General features: G+C 40.5%; 1 protein-coding gene across 1 annotated transcript; it reads right to left on the reverse strand.

Moving 5' to 3' along the window:
* Nucleotides 1–6,043: 6,043 nt before the first annotated feature.
* yipf5 (Yip1 domain family, member 5) lies at nt 6,044–12,232 on the reverse strand. Its single transcript, XM_044043029.1, has 6 exons — nt 12,146–12,232; nt 10,944–11,061; nt 10,583–10,755; nt 9,798–9,943; nt 9,228–9,409; nt 6,044–8,070 (listed from the first exon to the last, which is right to left on the reverse strand). Exons 2-6 carry the CDS (start codon nt 11,051–11,053, stop codon nt 7,908–7,910), a joined length of 774 nt encoding a protein of 257 aa, XP_043898964.1. The 5' UTR covers nt 11,054–11,061; nt 12,146–12,232; the 3' UTR covers nt 6,044–7,907.
* Nucleotides 12,233–15,715: the final 3,483 nt, after the last annotated feature.

Genomic DNA, 15,715 nt, shown 5'->3' on the forward strand with positions numbered 1-15,715 from the left:
TTCAGCCAGAGGCAATTGTTTCTGCTCTCCCACGACTTCACAAAGCAACAAAAAAAACAAACAAACACAGCGGTAAAGGACAAAGTGAGTTGGCAAGAACTAAGACAGAGAGGTTTTTGTTTTTGTTTTGTTTTGTTTTGATTTAAACTCACACCCAAAGAGTTTGTAGTGACTGGCACCATCTTCAAAGATAGCACAGTTAAACTTAAAGTGAGCGGTATACACAAAACAAACGTTCAAAGATGGCGCGTTAACACACTCGATGCTGTGTTTGATGTTTATCAGTGAGAGGTCATTTCCCACTTCTCAAATGTGAGGATTTTCTGCTTTGTGTCATTAAAAAAAACGAGTTCAAGATGCATCAATAAGTGTTTTATGTCAACAATGGATCACATACTGTACTATAAAGAATCAGCTCTGAGCCTTAATACTTAATACACACAGTTGTTTTTTGTACTTTATCTGTGTTCAGTGTCGTACTCCGACCATCCTCCCTCACTCATTCCTTTACCTTCATATTATGTCCTGCTTCCTACATCTATGAAAACCATGAAAAGAAATGAAATGGAAATAATAACAATAATAATAAAAAATAGTAATAATAATAATAATAATGATCTCTCTATTCATTCAAGGCTTCAAACTTTGCAGATGACTTACAAGGTCACCGGTGTGAGCTATGATCTCTTACGCAGCTTCTTAAGCTTAAGCCAATGAGGATGAGGAGATGAGAGGATGAGAAGAACTGTGATAAAGACCTTTGAACTGTGGAGGGCAGCACTACTCATTTTATAGAAGAAGAAGAAAGAAAGAAGAAGAAAAGGATGAGAAAGGAGAAGGTGGTGATGATTCTCAATATTGAGTGGATTTTGAGGAGGGGCTTAGGAGGGATGAGGCTGAGGAGGTGAGAAGATGGAGGAACTCCGATGTGGGAGGCAGCATTGCACCTCTCAAGTGCACTAGAAGAAGAAGAAGGATATCAACTGCCCACCAATCATCAGGGAGCTGGACTGCATTGATGAGCTGTGGTACAGAACTAGAAGAAGAAGAAGAAGGAGAAGGAGACCTGGGTTGGCCATTTCCATTCTCTTGTCTCCCATGTCTACACTGGTACAGAAGATCTTTCAACTGTGGAGGGCAGCATTACAACTCTTCATGTCCAGCCTCCTGGAAATGATCATTATTATTATTATTATTATTAGAAGAAGAAAGAGAGAGACACACGTCTCAGCCAGGCTTGGTTATCGAAGAAGAGCCAAACTTCTGACCGGATTCTCCACAGTGACTCAAACTATCCAACCCCCTGTTGCGTATGTTTCATCGACGCAAACAAACCTCCTTTTCAGAATAAAAGAGCCACATTCTATTCCCTCATACGCCCTTTGTGCGGCGATGTCCCTGTAAGAACTACATTTTAACTGAACCTGTGCCTTCATTTTTCTGATTTATGACAAGGTTTCATTACGCGGCCCTAATTGTTGCGCTAATGAGAAGCTTGTTTATCTGGGAGAGTAATAAGAGGTGTCATTTAGCATCAATTACACGCAGGGCATTTTAATCTGGCATTAGGATGCAGCCGGGGAGAATGTACCCATGCCTACTCCAGGATGAACACATTTGTTATGAAGAATATGTACAATTTGCCCTCGGATAGAAAAATGAGTGCCACTAATTGTCCTAGTGGACAGAAGAGATATTGCAGCTAGTTCTTATTCCAAATATTAACAGAGAGATGATCTTGAGAGCGTCATGTACACACAGAAGAGCTGACATTTGGGCTTTGACCTTTGCACTCACTGCAAGTATAAACACGAGAGACTTGAAAATGACCTGGAAGAACAAAAATAATTACAGCCCATAAATAGAAGGTGTTAGACAGGTAAGAACTCAACATAAGGGATTTCTTCTTCTAATAATATTTATAATTCCTCAGTTATAAAACCCCACAGTTAACCTGTGATTCTTTGATCTAACAACCACACATAACGCAACAATAAATAGAGGTGAATGAATAAAAAAACAAGAATAACGCATGAAAAGATCTTAAAGACGCACATTTAAACACCCTAAAAACAATGGACAGAGAGATTAAGGACGGACACAGAAATTATTCTTTTGTATTAATGCATGTTGTTACATCAAATGTGTGCATGTTTTATCAGGTTATACATTTATTTGTAAAGTTTTGTTTCGAGACAGCTAGTCAATATTAAGTGGTGGACTGAAGCGTAATTATGTCCTGTCACATTTGTAATTATTTTAATTCATTTTCAATTTAATTAATGGTTAAGTGGTAATAATATTATTCTTATCATTATGATTTGCGAATACAGTATCAGTATGTTTTTGTTTGTAGGATACTAACTTGATTATGTGGCTTAAAGTATGTGAGTCTTAATAAAAATTGATTATGGTCTCTATTTCCTAAAAAAAAACAGTTAATTATGAGTAAAAGATCAAAAGTATACGTTCCAAGGCACTGAAGTATTAATACAATGACATACACAACTTACATTTACAACGACAACTCATTCTCTCTAACTTCCCCTTTCACCCCAACCGGTCGAGGCAGATGCTGAACACCTTCGAGTTCACGGTGAGCTCCTCCAACTACAGACTGGAAACAATGCAATGTTACAGTTCACTGTCATATTTGAATACCTCACACGACTTGACAGCTGTGCAAAGGCCGTTACTGCAGCTCTTCACTATTTCACAGTGACTTTTCCTGAAGTTAAAATATGAGTGGCATCAACACAACACAAACACAATCATAGAGCGTCCACCCCCCCCATGTTTCCCAGCAGCAGAGGGAGTCAAATAGAGCCTCCTTTTAAAAAGTGAATTCTTCACATTTCACATGTCTCACTTAAAGACGTTGTACACATGCAGGTCAACCTGCTCCTGCCTTGGAACAACTGAACTCAACCATTAATGAAATAGTTTCCCCTGCTAGGACATGCTGAACCATCTGCTGTGAAAAAAAGGCCTGTGGGCACTGTTCAGTTTGTGGTCTGACAACCTTTTGAAGTATTGATGACTTAATCTATAGCTGTCATACGTGCCTCTTTATTTAGGTGTGAATTTGTGTCACGGCCTTGTCCTCGCACACGGGCGACGAATAATCAACTGTTGACACCGGAGAGAAAACGACTTCTGTTTAAACAGCCAAAACCAGGTTCTGGGTGGGTGGTTGTCTGCCTCTGGACAGCAAAAGGAGAGATAGTGGAGGGAAAGTTGCTGTATATACATGTACAGGATATACATACTTCAACTTTAATGCTCACTCAGCACTGCATGCATTCATAAAAGCAGTCCATGAATATACACACTATCCAAATCTTCAAATCTCAGCCCTAGACTTAAACCAGTTCCTCCATGAGGACGACTTGTCCTGACAAGGCCGGTGTTTATTACAGAAAAAGTCCTCAGGAGGTAACAAATACACAAAGTACACACACACACGCCACTCATTTCCCCTCAGCTGGACTCTGCTTCTCCCTTGCAGTGTTTGCGTTAGTTCATCGAGTTCTGAATCAACTGTTAGAAGAGTCTGCGGAGCCACAAGAGGGGACAATTAACCCTAATGAAATGCAGGAGCAAATCACACTCAGTGCTGTGCTAACAGTTGCCCGGTGAATATTCATGTGCTGTTGGCCTTGCAGATGCATTAAAGAGGCGCCACTGCTTCGCTGAATAGCAATCGTCACATTTCCACCTGTCACTCGTCGGTGAAAGTCGACGCCCTAATCGGCCTTGTTGCCTTTGGGATGTTTCGGAGCGCCTCGCCTCCCAAAACACAGGCCACATCTGTTACCCGGTCCTGCAACAACCTGCGGCTGGTCCACCCTTAAAAAACAGAAACAACTGCTCAGATTGTACAAAACGAGACACATCACAGGTGACATTTGCTCCCACAAAAGTCACACAGCCTTCATTTATACTTGAGAAATGAATGCAGTAATGTCAAGTAAAAAAAAACACAAGACAAAGGCATTAAAAAGACATTTAAGTGTGGATAAACATCAGCATCTGGAAGGTGGAAGGTTAAAATGTCTATTCTCCAACGTCCAAAGGGAGGAAAGTGCACCGAGAGTGGGGCGAGACAGTATTTTGCGTCATACATGAGTCAATGAAATGATGTCTTTGAAAAATGGAAAGTAGAGAGAATCAAACGAGGGATGATTCACACGTTAAAGCAGAACATTTTGGAGGTTGGAAAGGACAATGGCTTCCCACCACAGACAGAGTCAACGACAGTCACAATATCTCCTCATCCCTCATGACTAATAGGAGAAAATCCGAACAACCCAAAGTGTCTGAGTCTGTCTCTCGGAGCACCAGAGCAGGAGAAAATGTCATCATTAGATGCTACTCACACGTGGACAGACAGGACAGACAGGACAGACAGATGGGTATATTACAGGAATGTAAAATGCAGAAAAACAGCAGGAATCGCAACAGATCATTTTCACGATGAATCGAGTAAACGCTCGGTCCATAAAATATCAGAAAATGGTAAAACATGTTGATCAGCGTTTGTCAAACCTGGAAATGATTCCGTTTTTAATGATTTCTTTGTTATCTGGATCAAAGAAAGCATACATATTTAGGTTTAAGAAGGTAGAACGAATCAGAAATCTTGTTTTAATAAAGAAAAAAGCTTTCAAACCGATGAATCGATTACCTGACTACTTTAGTAATCGATCGTTTCAGCTCGACTAGTCAGCGATTTCTAACCAGCAGGCAAAATGTGTACGCAAACAAAAACAATCATTTAGGTTGGAAACAGCAGCAGGGTGAGAAACACAGCATGATAAATAGGCTTACTCAATACTGTCATCTAGAGGCACACGGGTGCAGATGTTTTCAGGTGAAGAAAAACAACAGGAAGTAGCAGGAGTTTGGTGTCTTCCTGTTTTTGACAAGTGCTGTTTGAGGCATTTAAGAAGCCGCCCAACAAATAAATAAATAAATAAATAAATAAGTGAACGAATGGATGAATCACACACGTGAAAAGAAACGAGTTTGTTTCTTTTTCGAGCTCCAAGTGTCCACTCTACATCTCCTATTTTCACGTGTGGCCTCGCTCGCTGACTCATATCTCATAGTTATAAATGGAAGGATGTGTGTGTGTGTGTGTGTGCGCTGTCAAATCCATTAAACTCAGCCACGTTGATTACAAATAACTCCATGTGAACACACTGTAGGGAAAGAGGCTGTGCAGGTGTGAAAGCCTGGCTTACAAAAACACACACAGCACTATCCTGGAACCATAAATAATATTACATTCTGTTCACACGTGTAAGGCCTCGTTAGTGCATCATATATTAGAATGAAAAAATAGTTAATTTTGCACTATAATAAATTATTTTTGGCTTTATTAACGCAAGGACAGACCACTGTTGTGAAGTGACTATATCCACAGTTTATCTGCATCTCATGATCCTTTGAAGATGAATAACTGTAAACTATGCTGCATGAAATCTGATCCCGAAACACAGATTACACAAAATCCTGTAGATGCAGCGGCTGTAAACGCGAGCTTTTCGTCTCACTGAACCTCATCAAATAATAATAGAGTACGAGTACAGTTTCTGCAACTGTGAATTGTGGGTGAAACTTTTCAGTGAAGTTTTAATAACACTATTAAAAACAGGAAGTTAGGAACATTATCCTGTTTTTCTAATCATCCTTGAAATGTTTGTCTCACACTGGTGGGAATCCCTCGTGGCATTCCGGAAATAATTCCTTCTCCTGTCGATTCAAGAGGGAATATAGAGTATGAGCTGTCTCTGAGACTCTGCAGACGCAACATATTGAAACCCCACGCGCTCATGCATGCACATAAAAAAGGGTGAATGAATGTCAATAACCGGCTTCCATCTACTCCCACAATATCAACTGTTCCCGACATCTGCACGTGACAAGACGCAGAGCTCCAGGACAAAACATAAAGCACTGGACGCAGATTTGCAAAGAGAAACCAAATATATATCCCTGTGCAACACGGTGCACTTCTATAAAAGACAAGACACTAAAATATAGGTTGTTTTTTTAATTGAAATACAAACTTTAGATACAGCAGGGGGATGAGCACAGACTGTATGAACCACAGTGTGGCCTTTGAGAGACAAACTCTCCCAGGTTTGCTTAAAATGCAAAGCATCTCCTTGATGTCGAGTCTGATGGAATTGGAAAAAAACGCACTCAATCCTGTTTTTTGAATTATTCATCCGTCCTAACTGGGTTATCATCCATGTAGGGAGACCTCCCGTGTGTGTGATTTGTGTATGCTCGTGCAAAATAAAAAGAAAGAAAAAATAGCAAGAAGGAAGAAGGAAAAATAGAGGATTCTGTTCTTACCTTAAAATAAACATTCTTTCTCCTCATTATTCGGTTTAGTATTTCGCAAGCTGTGTCAGTCAGTGCTTTTCGATTCTGCCAAACACAACAGATTTTATATCACTGATTACATTTTGATGATCTTGGTGTAATATTATGGTTAAAAGGCAACACTTAAACAGTTTAAACCCTGCTGACATTAAGACAGTTACACAGTTTCGGGGGGAGATCATAAAATATTTAGCCCGTGTTCTGCGTCAGTGTAATTATTCCCTCATCTGTATTGTCCTCATTATGACAAATTAAAAACGACTTACTCATTTCAGAATCCATAAATGTTTTGCATGTTCTACTCTGACTTTAAATAGCGTTGCCTTGATATATGAACAATAGTAAAATAAATAACCTATCACTGTTGATGAAGCTAATTATTCAGCCAAAAGCATTTGAGCGAGCCATCCTGAGGATATTTTAAGAATAAAGCTGTGTAGTGCTGGTGGTGCAAACCTACTTGCAAATGATCTAAACCACAAACAACAACAACAACAACGGTGATAGAATCTCCACGGGTTATTGAAGCGGTCACTACACATCACACAGCAACTTCCTCCTGCACATAAAAAACACTGCAGGTGCACGGGGGTCAAATAAACTCCCAGTTTGAAAGGTTATGCCACCGCTTACAATTTATCTGCTGAACAAACAATGTAGCTTTCAATGTCACAAGGTGGGGGTAACCTTCAAAGACAACTTTAATGTACACGAGGAGACATGAGCGACAGACGACACATCAAAAGCATACAATAAATGTAAGAGTGTCTCTCAAACTCTTCATTCAATCTTATCAAATTTGTGTATGGGTTTGGAGAATTGGAGCAAGTTTTGTGTGCAATCTGTATTTCCATCTTCCTGAAAGGCATCGAAACAAAAAACCAGTACATGGGAGGTTAAAGCAGAGCTGATCAAAAGATCAGGTCACTGCTGTGGTGAGCACGCGGTGGGAGTCGTGGCTCCTCAGTCCTGGAGGAATAAGTTGCAAGAGCAAGCTGCTGTCGTCTTGTGCTTGACGGAAGTGGGTCCTTCCCTTAAGTCTTGCAGTTGTAGAATCTATGGATGCCGGCCAGAAATGGTTCACAAAAGCTTTTGCAACAATTGTTACACACGGCGTTTCCACTGGCATCAAATTGCTGGGTGGGGGCGGGGGGTGTTGTCAGCTTGTCAGATCTGTGCTGAAATTAAATAAATCTGTTTCCAATGTGGGAAGCTCTATTCCTTCTCCTTCAGTAAGAGGCTGTTTAAGGCCCAATGTAGTCCAAAGGAAAGTTGTTGTTTTTTTCTCACCAGGTTTATTGACAGCCCTCTCCTTTATGATGCATGAGAGGAACAAGTTGGAAAAGTAAGCACAGGTGAGACGACACACTCCAGCCTTCAGATGGTTAAGTTGGACCATTGTGAAAGGTGGAGGCTTAAAAGAGAAAAAAAACTTGCCGCCATTTAAGATGACAGCTCCTATTTTTCTGTAATGGAGGGCAGTTATTTTTAAACCGTCGTGTTTTTTCTTTTTAGAAGACAGAGATGAGTGCAAAGACCCCATATAGAAGAGCGCAGGGATAGGCCACCAGCAGCTGCTGCCCATCCATGGCCAATGCCGAGATGAAGATCTTTGAGGCTGAGAAGCTGCACCAGCCAATGATCGCTGCCGTTAGTATAATTCCTATCATGCCCCTAGAGAGGACAGAGAAAGAAGCAGGAAATTAGTTCAATCATTTCAAAGGTTACCTGCAGATAAGCAGCATTAAATGAGATAAACCGTTAATAACAATAAAAAGTAAGCACCTTGGTCGACATTAAATTCAAGTTTTCAAGGACTTTCCAGGACCAAATCCCTCAAACTGTGCCGACACGGCAACTTGTAAAAGCTGCTTCTCCCGTGGCGTCCACTTTTATTGATTTGCAGCACGCTCTGCATCTGGATAAGTGATTGTCCTTGGGATCGTGGGCAAGCCAGCCTTTGTATTTTGTCTTTGGTGAGCCAGAGATCTTGAAATTTGCATTTCGCAGACATCACTTTAATTTGCTCTCTCTTGCTCAATGTTACTCGCTCATTGTTCTGCATGGAATCCCACGTCAACGGCGGAGAGAGACGGTGTACAGTGTCCACCACGTCGCTAGTAAGGACTTGACGTGTGTTCTGTGTAGGCCAAGTCTACGTAGATCAAGCAATGCAGGGCGATTTTCAATTGATCTAACTCACAAACGTTCAGGGATTTCAAGGACCCGTGGGAATGCTGTTAGGCTGGGTGCAGTCTGCGTCAAAAAACGCCTGACTTTTCATTTAGGCGTGAGACATGCGTCTCTTTTTTGGGAATAGAAGTCCCACCCACCTATTTTTTCTGCAAGCTGAGCCCGCCTCATAACAAAAAATAGACAGTGAAAATGACCCGTCATTTTCTACGTCTATATCTGTCGCTAAGGTCAAACATAGCAGGTCCTTTATCCATTTGAATATAAAAGTACTCCAGCATTTCAGTTCTCACTTGAAGTTTGTAAAATATTTAATATATATGTACATTGTGAAATACTGGTATTAAGTTGAGTACAGAGGACTATTTAGAGAACTAAAAAAATATTTATGGTTTTCAGAACAAACCATATGTCAAATATAGCAAGAGGCCATGCAGCAGATGCACAACAGACACGCTCTGTGTGTGAAAAACAGTGCAGTGTAATGCAGCAGATGAGCGACGCAGCTGTCGCGCGCTACACAGGGATACAGTGTGGACGCAGGCTTACGCTGCACTACATAAACATTCAGAGAGCCGTCTTTATTGTGCTTGAATTAGAGGTTATATATTGACATCCGCAAATGTTTTCCTACTCACTGTAAAGAGAGGAGGACTCCAAAGCTGGAGAGGAGGATCATGGGGAGGAGGCAGTAACCCAGCACGCTGGCCACACAGCCAAAGGAGACGCCAGTCATACTCATCAGGTTGAGTAGACAGTACATGCCGAGGCAGCCGATTGCACTGATGCCGTACACATATCCAAACTGGATTTTACCTGACTGGAAATGGAAAGAAACTGTCAGATATATATGGATTTGGACACATCGACATGACCACTGCACAGGATAATGCAGGGTGGTATATTGTGTGCGTAACAGTGGAAGAATCAATTTGTTTTTAAGGGTGCATTCACAACTAATTGCCTGCTTCGCATAATAAAATTTTCTAGCTGGTCCGATTCATACACTTAAGATGTTCAACAAATATGATGTGAACAGAAATAGTAATTTGTCAGACATGTAACCTGGTAAAAAAAACAAATCCCTCAAAATGTCTACATCATGAAGCATCAGCAGGTAAATGTGTGTAAGTGTGAATAGAGAGAGAGAAAACTAGTGTGAACACACCACAAGAATTATCAACACTGTTCTCTAAATGATTTTTTACCAGAAGGAGTGTTGCTCCAAAGGCCAAACAGAAGACCATGGGGCCGGCCAGGTCTGTCTCATTCATGATGCTGCCATCTGCTACTTTCAGTGGATGGAGCACTGTCAGAGTCTTCTGCCAGATGTGGTCAAAGTTGATTCCTAGTTCTAAAAAAAGAAGGAAGAATACACATTACATATGTTGAACAGCATAATCAAGCACAGACACTAGGATAAAAACTGGTGCTTGGTTTTACCGTTGTTACAGACACATTTATTTGTGATTGAAGAAATAAATACATGGGGAATAACTGTTATTGAACTTTCAAATAAGGTACGTTTCACATCACATTATCGATGGGCCAGAGTGAGCAAATATTTGCGGATGAGCCACAACATTAATACCAGCTTTAGTGTTCTGGCTGATGAGAGCAGCTGCATGTTGCCACAACTGCAATGTGTCATGTAATTTCATTTTTAAATTTGTATGCTGTTGATTCATACATGCACAACATTTATGCCATTAATACACTTCCACATGGGTGTAATTGGAGGGTAAACACTGACAATCAGGTCAATTATGCAGTCACTTTAGCACTTAGCCTTTCAGTTATAAATCTGCCCTTCCTATTCAATTAAATATTTTTTACGACACATTTTGTTTTACAACAGATGCAACTTTAATTTCACATCTTTATACCAGACCAGACTGCAACAATACTGTAAAGTCAGAAAAACTGCCACTGTGAGCGCCGGAGAGTTACTGCATATAGAAATCAAGTCATGGGCTTCAGTTGTGCAGCTTACCTTCTAGCAGCGGTGGTTCATCGTCAAAGCTGCTACCATACATTGACTGTGATGGAGATGGCGTGTAGGTCTGTGTGGGCTGAAAGATCTGTCCTGTGTATGGCTGCTGAGGCTGCATCACGCCTGGGGCAGCATAACCCATGGGCTGGGAGTAGTCATACTGACCGTACGGCCTGGAAAAGACACACAATGCTCAATGACCAAGACTTTTCAGTGAAGCAGTGTTAACATTTTGAAGCCCTATTCTTGTTTAAACTTAAATGAATTCAAATATAACTGACTTTAACACTTCAAAGAGTTAAGGCAGCTAAAACATAACTGAGTATCTACGATGTTAGGGGAGGGACCTTTTTCCACTTACTTGTTGTAGGGGTTTTCAGTGTTGCTGTAGCCATGGCTGGCCTGGTTTTGGTCATCTACACTGTAGCTTGACTGGTAAAAGTCTGTATTGAAGTTGTCAAACCCCGACATCTCTCCGCCTGGCAGGAACAGGAAAACACCAGATCAGCTAGGATAAGTACCTATGTTTATGTAAATTACAGCATGCAGTGTTCATTTTACTTAAATTTAACATCAATCCCTATAAGATGACAAATCTTAAATGCTGTTAAGTTAAAGAATTCTGCTTAGTCAGCTGTTAAAAATGTTCTGTTCGAGCTTCAGCTTGTGTTGCTTGGTTTAATGTGAAGTTAGTTAGTCTTGTGATTCAAGACTAACTAACTTCAATCCCTTTCTTGCCTGACTGTAATATATTATAATTCAGAGTTTGCTGATAGTAAGTCAGCTCTTTCTTCCACCTATCAGTGCTTTTCAGTGATACATCACCTCATAATCACAAAATAACCATAACATGGATGGCAAATGCTGGCTACTAAATATTGCAACTTCTGTAAATACTGGCACATCCCACAGTGACTAGATTTTATACATTTCTAAAATAAACACAACATGACATGTACTGTATGTTGTGGCTCTTTTCATTGCAGCTAACATTTCAAACATTTCCATTAGTAGATAATATACAAGTCTTGACACAGATGGCGGAAACTTAATGAATCACGGGTTGTAATCACAAGTTATAGCAGCTTTCCCTAACGTTGTGTTTTGCAAACATTTCCACACCGTCTTTGTTTACAACGATAGAGCTGTTTAACAGCCTCCACCCAGTTACTGCGACTCGAACTTCTTATTATTGTAACACAATCTGAGAGCTAAAGAGGCTAACGCATTCAACTCCACACACAACACCGTCAAAACGAATGTTATCCATGGTATTTTTTTATGAATTGCGTACACTCTCAAATTACACAACAAAAGGCGAAAACTTGGTTTTAACTTGTCTGGTCACAATAGAGTAAAACTGCTCATCTTTGGGCGGCTAACGTACCGTTAAACCTGCTGCTAAGTAGCTAAAGCTATCACTACAACAGCTGTGTATACGCCGGTGAAGACGTGTCACGCATGTTTGGGACAAGATACTAGCGCCGGGTTTTTAACGCTCCATTAGCCATTTTCATGCAAAGTAAATCAACACTGAGACATGAAAGCATTACAAACGGTTACCTGTGACGTTTGACTATTCTGACGAGAGCGGTGCCAACTTGATTGCGGCTGCTACGTGTCAGCAGAGCAGCTAAGCCTTCCGGGATGATACGTCGACAACCGGAAGCTGTTCGATCACCTATTGCAGAAAATGTAGCGCAACCCATCGACCGAAAGTGGCATTACATCATAGTCATCAAGTGGATTTTTTTCATCCAAAAGAAACAGCATACATGAATAAATTTTTTTTCTAATAAAAAGCACACCACTTATTTCGTATAAATGTGACAGTATGACATAATATAATTATAATTCTCAAACTAATTTGGCATAATTCAGCCAACTTTATTGTACTTTCCACCTGTTTTTTAACATATTCTGTCTTCCCATGCACACCCAACCTCATTGAACTTAAGAACAAAGGCCATTATATGCATCGTAATTTCAATAAAACAGGACTTCACAATGAACTTCTATCCCTCGTGCCCTAAGGGTACATACAAGGCTTTGAGGTGCAGGAGGGAACGCTTGGCCGATTCCCTGCTGCAGCCATCACATCCCTCAACAACAAAGCCCACTGAGTGCGATCACAAGGGTTTCATGATCACTGTTTTATGTGCAAGGGTGGATAGGTGGTGGTAAAGTATGTTAAGTTTATTGCTGTTGTGTTGTTGCATCTGTTAAACAAGCGCAGTGCTGTGAGAAGGAATTTCCCCTTGGCGGAAATTAAAATCAAAGTCTGAGTCTAAACTCTGGGCCAGTGGTAGAGCTTGTGAACATAACTACCCATATTAAGCTTTTATCTTCTGCTCACATTATACGTCCCATAATTCACACATGTAAACGTGGTTTATTGAGAACACTCGTCTACTGGAGTTTTATCTAAACAACCACCCAAGTAGCAGAAAATCTGAGGTATTCTTTGCAAAATACCAAATTTAATTCAAGGTAGGTCAGCGAGTGCAGTGTAAATGTGACAGAAATATCGCAAAATAAGTCGCTTCATCACACTTAAAGACAGTTGTGTCAATAGAGAGAGGATACAGAGATGCTGAGTCAGTTAAAGAGATGCGGGTACTGCACAAGTCATTTATAAAAACCCAATTTTGTCACCATATGGCACACACACAAACACACACACACACACAGTCAGACTCTGTTTGAACGAGAACACACTGCTGTAAGCCATACTAAACAGCTTTCACCAATTTAGATTTTTTTCCGATACTGTGAACACACAACACACAAAAGCAGAAAGGAAATATGTATTTCTTCAAGGTTGCATTTTGCTCTGGAAATCAGAACATATTCTAATTAGAATATAAACACAGCAAAAAACATTTGTGGAGATAAAAAAGGAAGAAAAAAATAGTAATATCTTCACCTATTGAAGGCTGTGTCCTCTCTTGCAAGACAGCAAAAAATAGAAAAGAATTTTCTTGAATGGCAAATCCATCTTGGAGACAAGTAGCTTGAGTTATTGTTCACATTAAATATCTCTGAGTAAGAACATGTCTTTCTAGATATTTTCACAAACAGCAGTCACTATAGGGGTGAAAATTCAATAGAGTGGCATGCAGTCTTTCTTTGTGGAATGACCCACCAGACAAATACTGGTATAAATTCAGATAACAAGCCTTTAAGTCTTTGGTGAGCAGAAAGTTATTAGTAATAGTGTAAAAAGAAGAAATTAGATACATATACAAGACTCAAAGGGGGGAAACATTGCTTATTGTCTGCGTTGACTGTTGCCCATCACATGTAGAGATGAGATCATCTTGTGTTCTGACTCATCGTCAGAGAAAAGATGATTTAACCGTTCACGTTCGGAGCTCCAGGCGAGAACAAAGGGGGCCTCTTTCATGTGGAAGCCGAGGAGCACATTGATCAGTGCCTGTGTGTGGGGGAGCTGCACTGCTACCAAATACTGCAGGTGGATCAGATCCTGCGCTCGTTCCAATGATGACAGATAATGTAAAATAATTGGCCACTGACCTCTGCTGAGAGAAAACAGGGGCATGCGGCGACGACCAGCCGAGACAACATCACAGATGTTGGCGTGACCCCGTAATGAATGTCACACTACAAACAGATCAGAAAAAAGAAAACACTGCTCTGCTTTACTCGTCCATTTCTTTCTCAGAAACTGGAGCTAGGACTACTTTGCTGTAAAAATATCCTGTCATTTATTATAGTAAAAAAAAGCCAAATATTAACTGTTGCAGTCTAAATTTCATAGACGTGTCTCGGAGTTACAGAGGGAGAACATGGAAAAATAATATGGTGGAAAATGGCATGACGAGAAACCTTCTGAGGAGACTCCATCTTTGACAGAGATAAGATTTATTGAGTTATCTTATCTTATTTTTATATACAGCTTTATTAAAGTGTGTTTTTACACAACACGTGAAAACATGTGGAGGACGAGGGAAAAACTCCAAAGGACTATCAGTAACAGACCCAGCTGTCTAACATGGGTCATTTGTCTCCACTGTTGAACATAATCGATTTGATGCACGAAACACGAATTTCAACAGCAAACGCTAATCATAAGCAGGAGCGAGTTGCCTGCCGTACGTCTTTCCTCAGACTTTTAATCATTTCCGAACATGAAGAGCATGTTTCTTCTTAATCCACTTAATGGAAGAAAATTGAAAAGTGCCAGAGAAGTTAATTGAATTTAGGGGCAGTATGTTGCTATGTGCTGTCATAATTGCGGTCTTTTGTAATGTCTCTGCTGTAATCCTGCTGTCACCGCCTGGGTGGATGAGCAGATTAAAAAATACTGAATTTCCCCATACTGCTGCAACCTCTCATCTCCAACCACTTACTTCACCCTCATTTGAGATGTCTCGCCTCCTCACCGAGATCAAATAAAGGAGAAAAAGCACGCGATATACAGTATATATTCATCTGGTAGTTTTTGTCAAGAAATCTGACACATTTTCTTCCTCAGCGTCTACTATACACTCACGCACGGCTCTATCTTTACAGCAGGAACGGATGCAAACATCTCCCTCAGACCATTACAAGATTAAATACAATAACCTAATTCAATTTCCTGCCACCCAGATGATGTGACTGCTGCACAGGCTGAAATTGTTAGGCGTCTGGATTTTGTGTGGTCCGTTAAACTAAACAGCACCTGAAGAGATTTTAAAGTTTGATCCAAAAATGTCATTCCCACTTTAAGATTCAGCAACTTGTGCAAAATGATCAGCCGACATGAACATCCATCCATCTTCTACCGCTTTATCCTCCAAATGAGGGTCACACTCACACCTACAGTCAATTTAGAGCGTCTAATTTACCCAAAAAAAGGTAAAAGATAAAAATGTTTCTTTGATATAATCTAATCACACTTTGATTAGATTTAGTGTAACTTTCCTTAAACATTAGATTCTGAAATGGTAGCTGAGCCTGATATACTGCAGGTCTAACACTTTCTGGGGGAGCACACTGTGGAGTTTTGGAGCCATCCCTCTCTGATCTGTCTCTGGCTGGCACTGGAGAGTGCAGCAGTCGACCCACGAATGTTCTACCTGTCAGAACAGATTTAGAAGCTGCTATATATAACAATAAAGTCTTGTA

The sequence above is a fragment of the Solea senegalensis genome, linkage group LG13 (genome assembly GCF_019176455.1).
Source record: "Solea senegalensis isolate Sse05_10M linkage group LG13, IFAPA_SoseM_1, whole genome shotgun sequence".
In the NCBI taxonomy this organism is placed as follows: domain Eukaryota; kingdom Metazoa; phylum Chordata; class Actinopteri; order Pleuronectiformes; family Soleidae; genus Solea; species Solea senegalensis.

Coding starts and splice junctions, on each gene's coding strand:
- yipf5 (XM_044043029.1), bottom strand. CDS start 11,053: ATGTCGGGGTTTGACAACTTCAATACAGACTTTTACCAGTCAAGCTAC. Junction 9,410..9,797: donor TTGGAGCAACACTCCTTCTG/GTAAAAAATCAT, acceptor TTCCATTTCCAG/TCAGGTAAAATCCAGTTTGG. Junction 8,071..9,227: donor GGAGTCCTCCTCTCTTTACA/GTGAGTAGGAAA, acceptor TGTCCTCTCTAG/GGGCATGATAGGAATTATAC.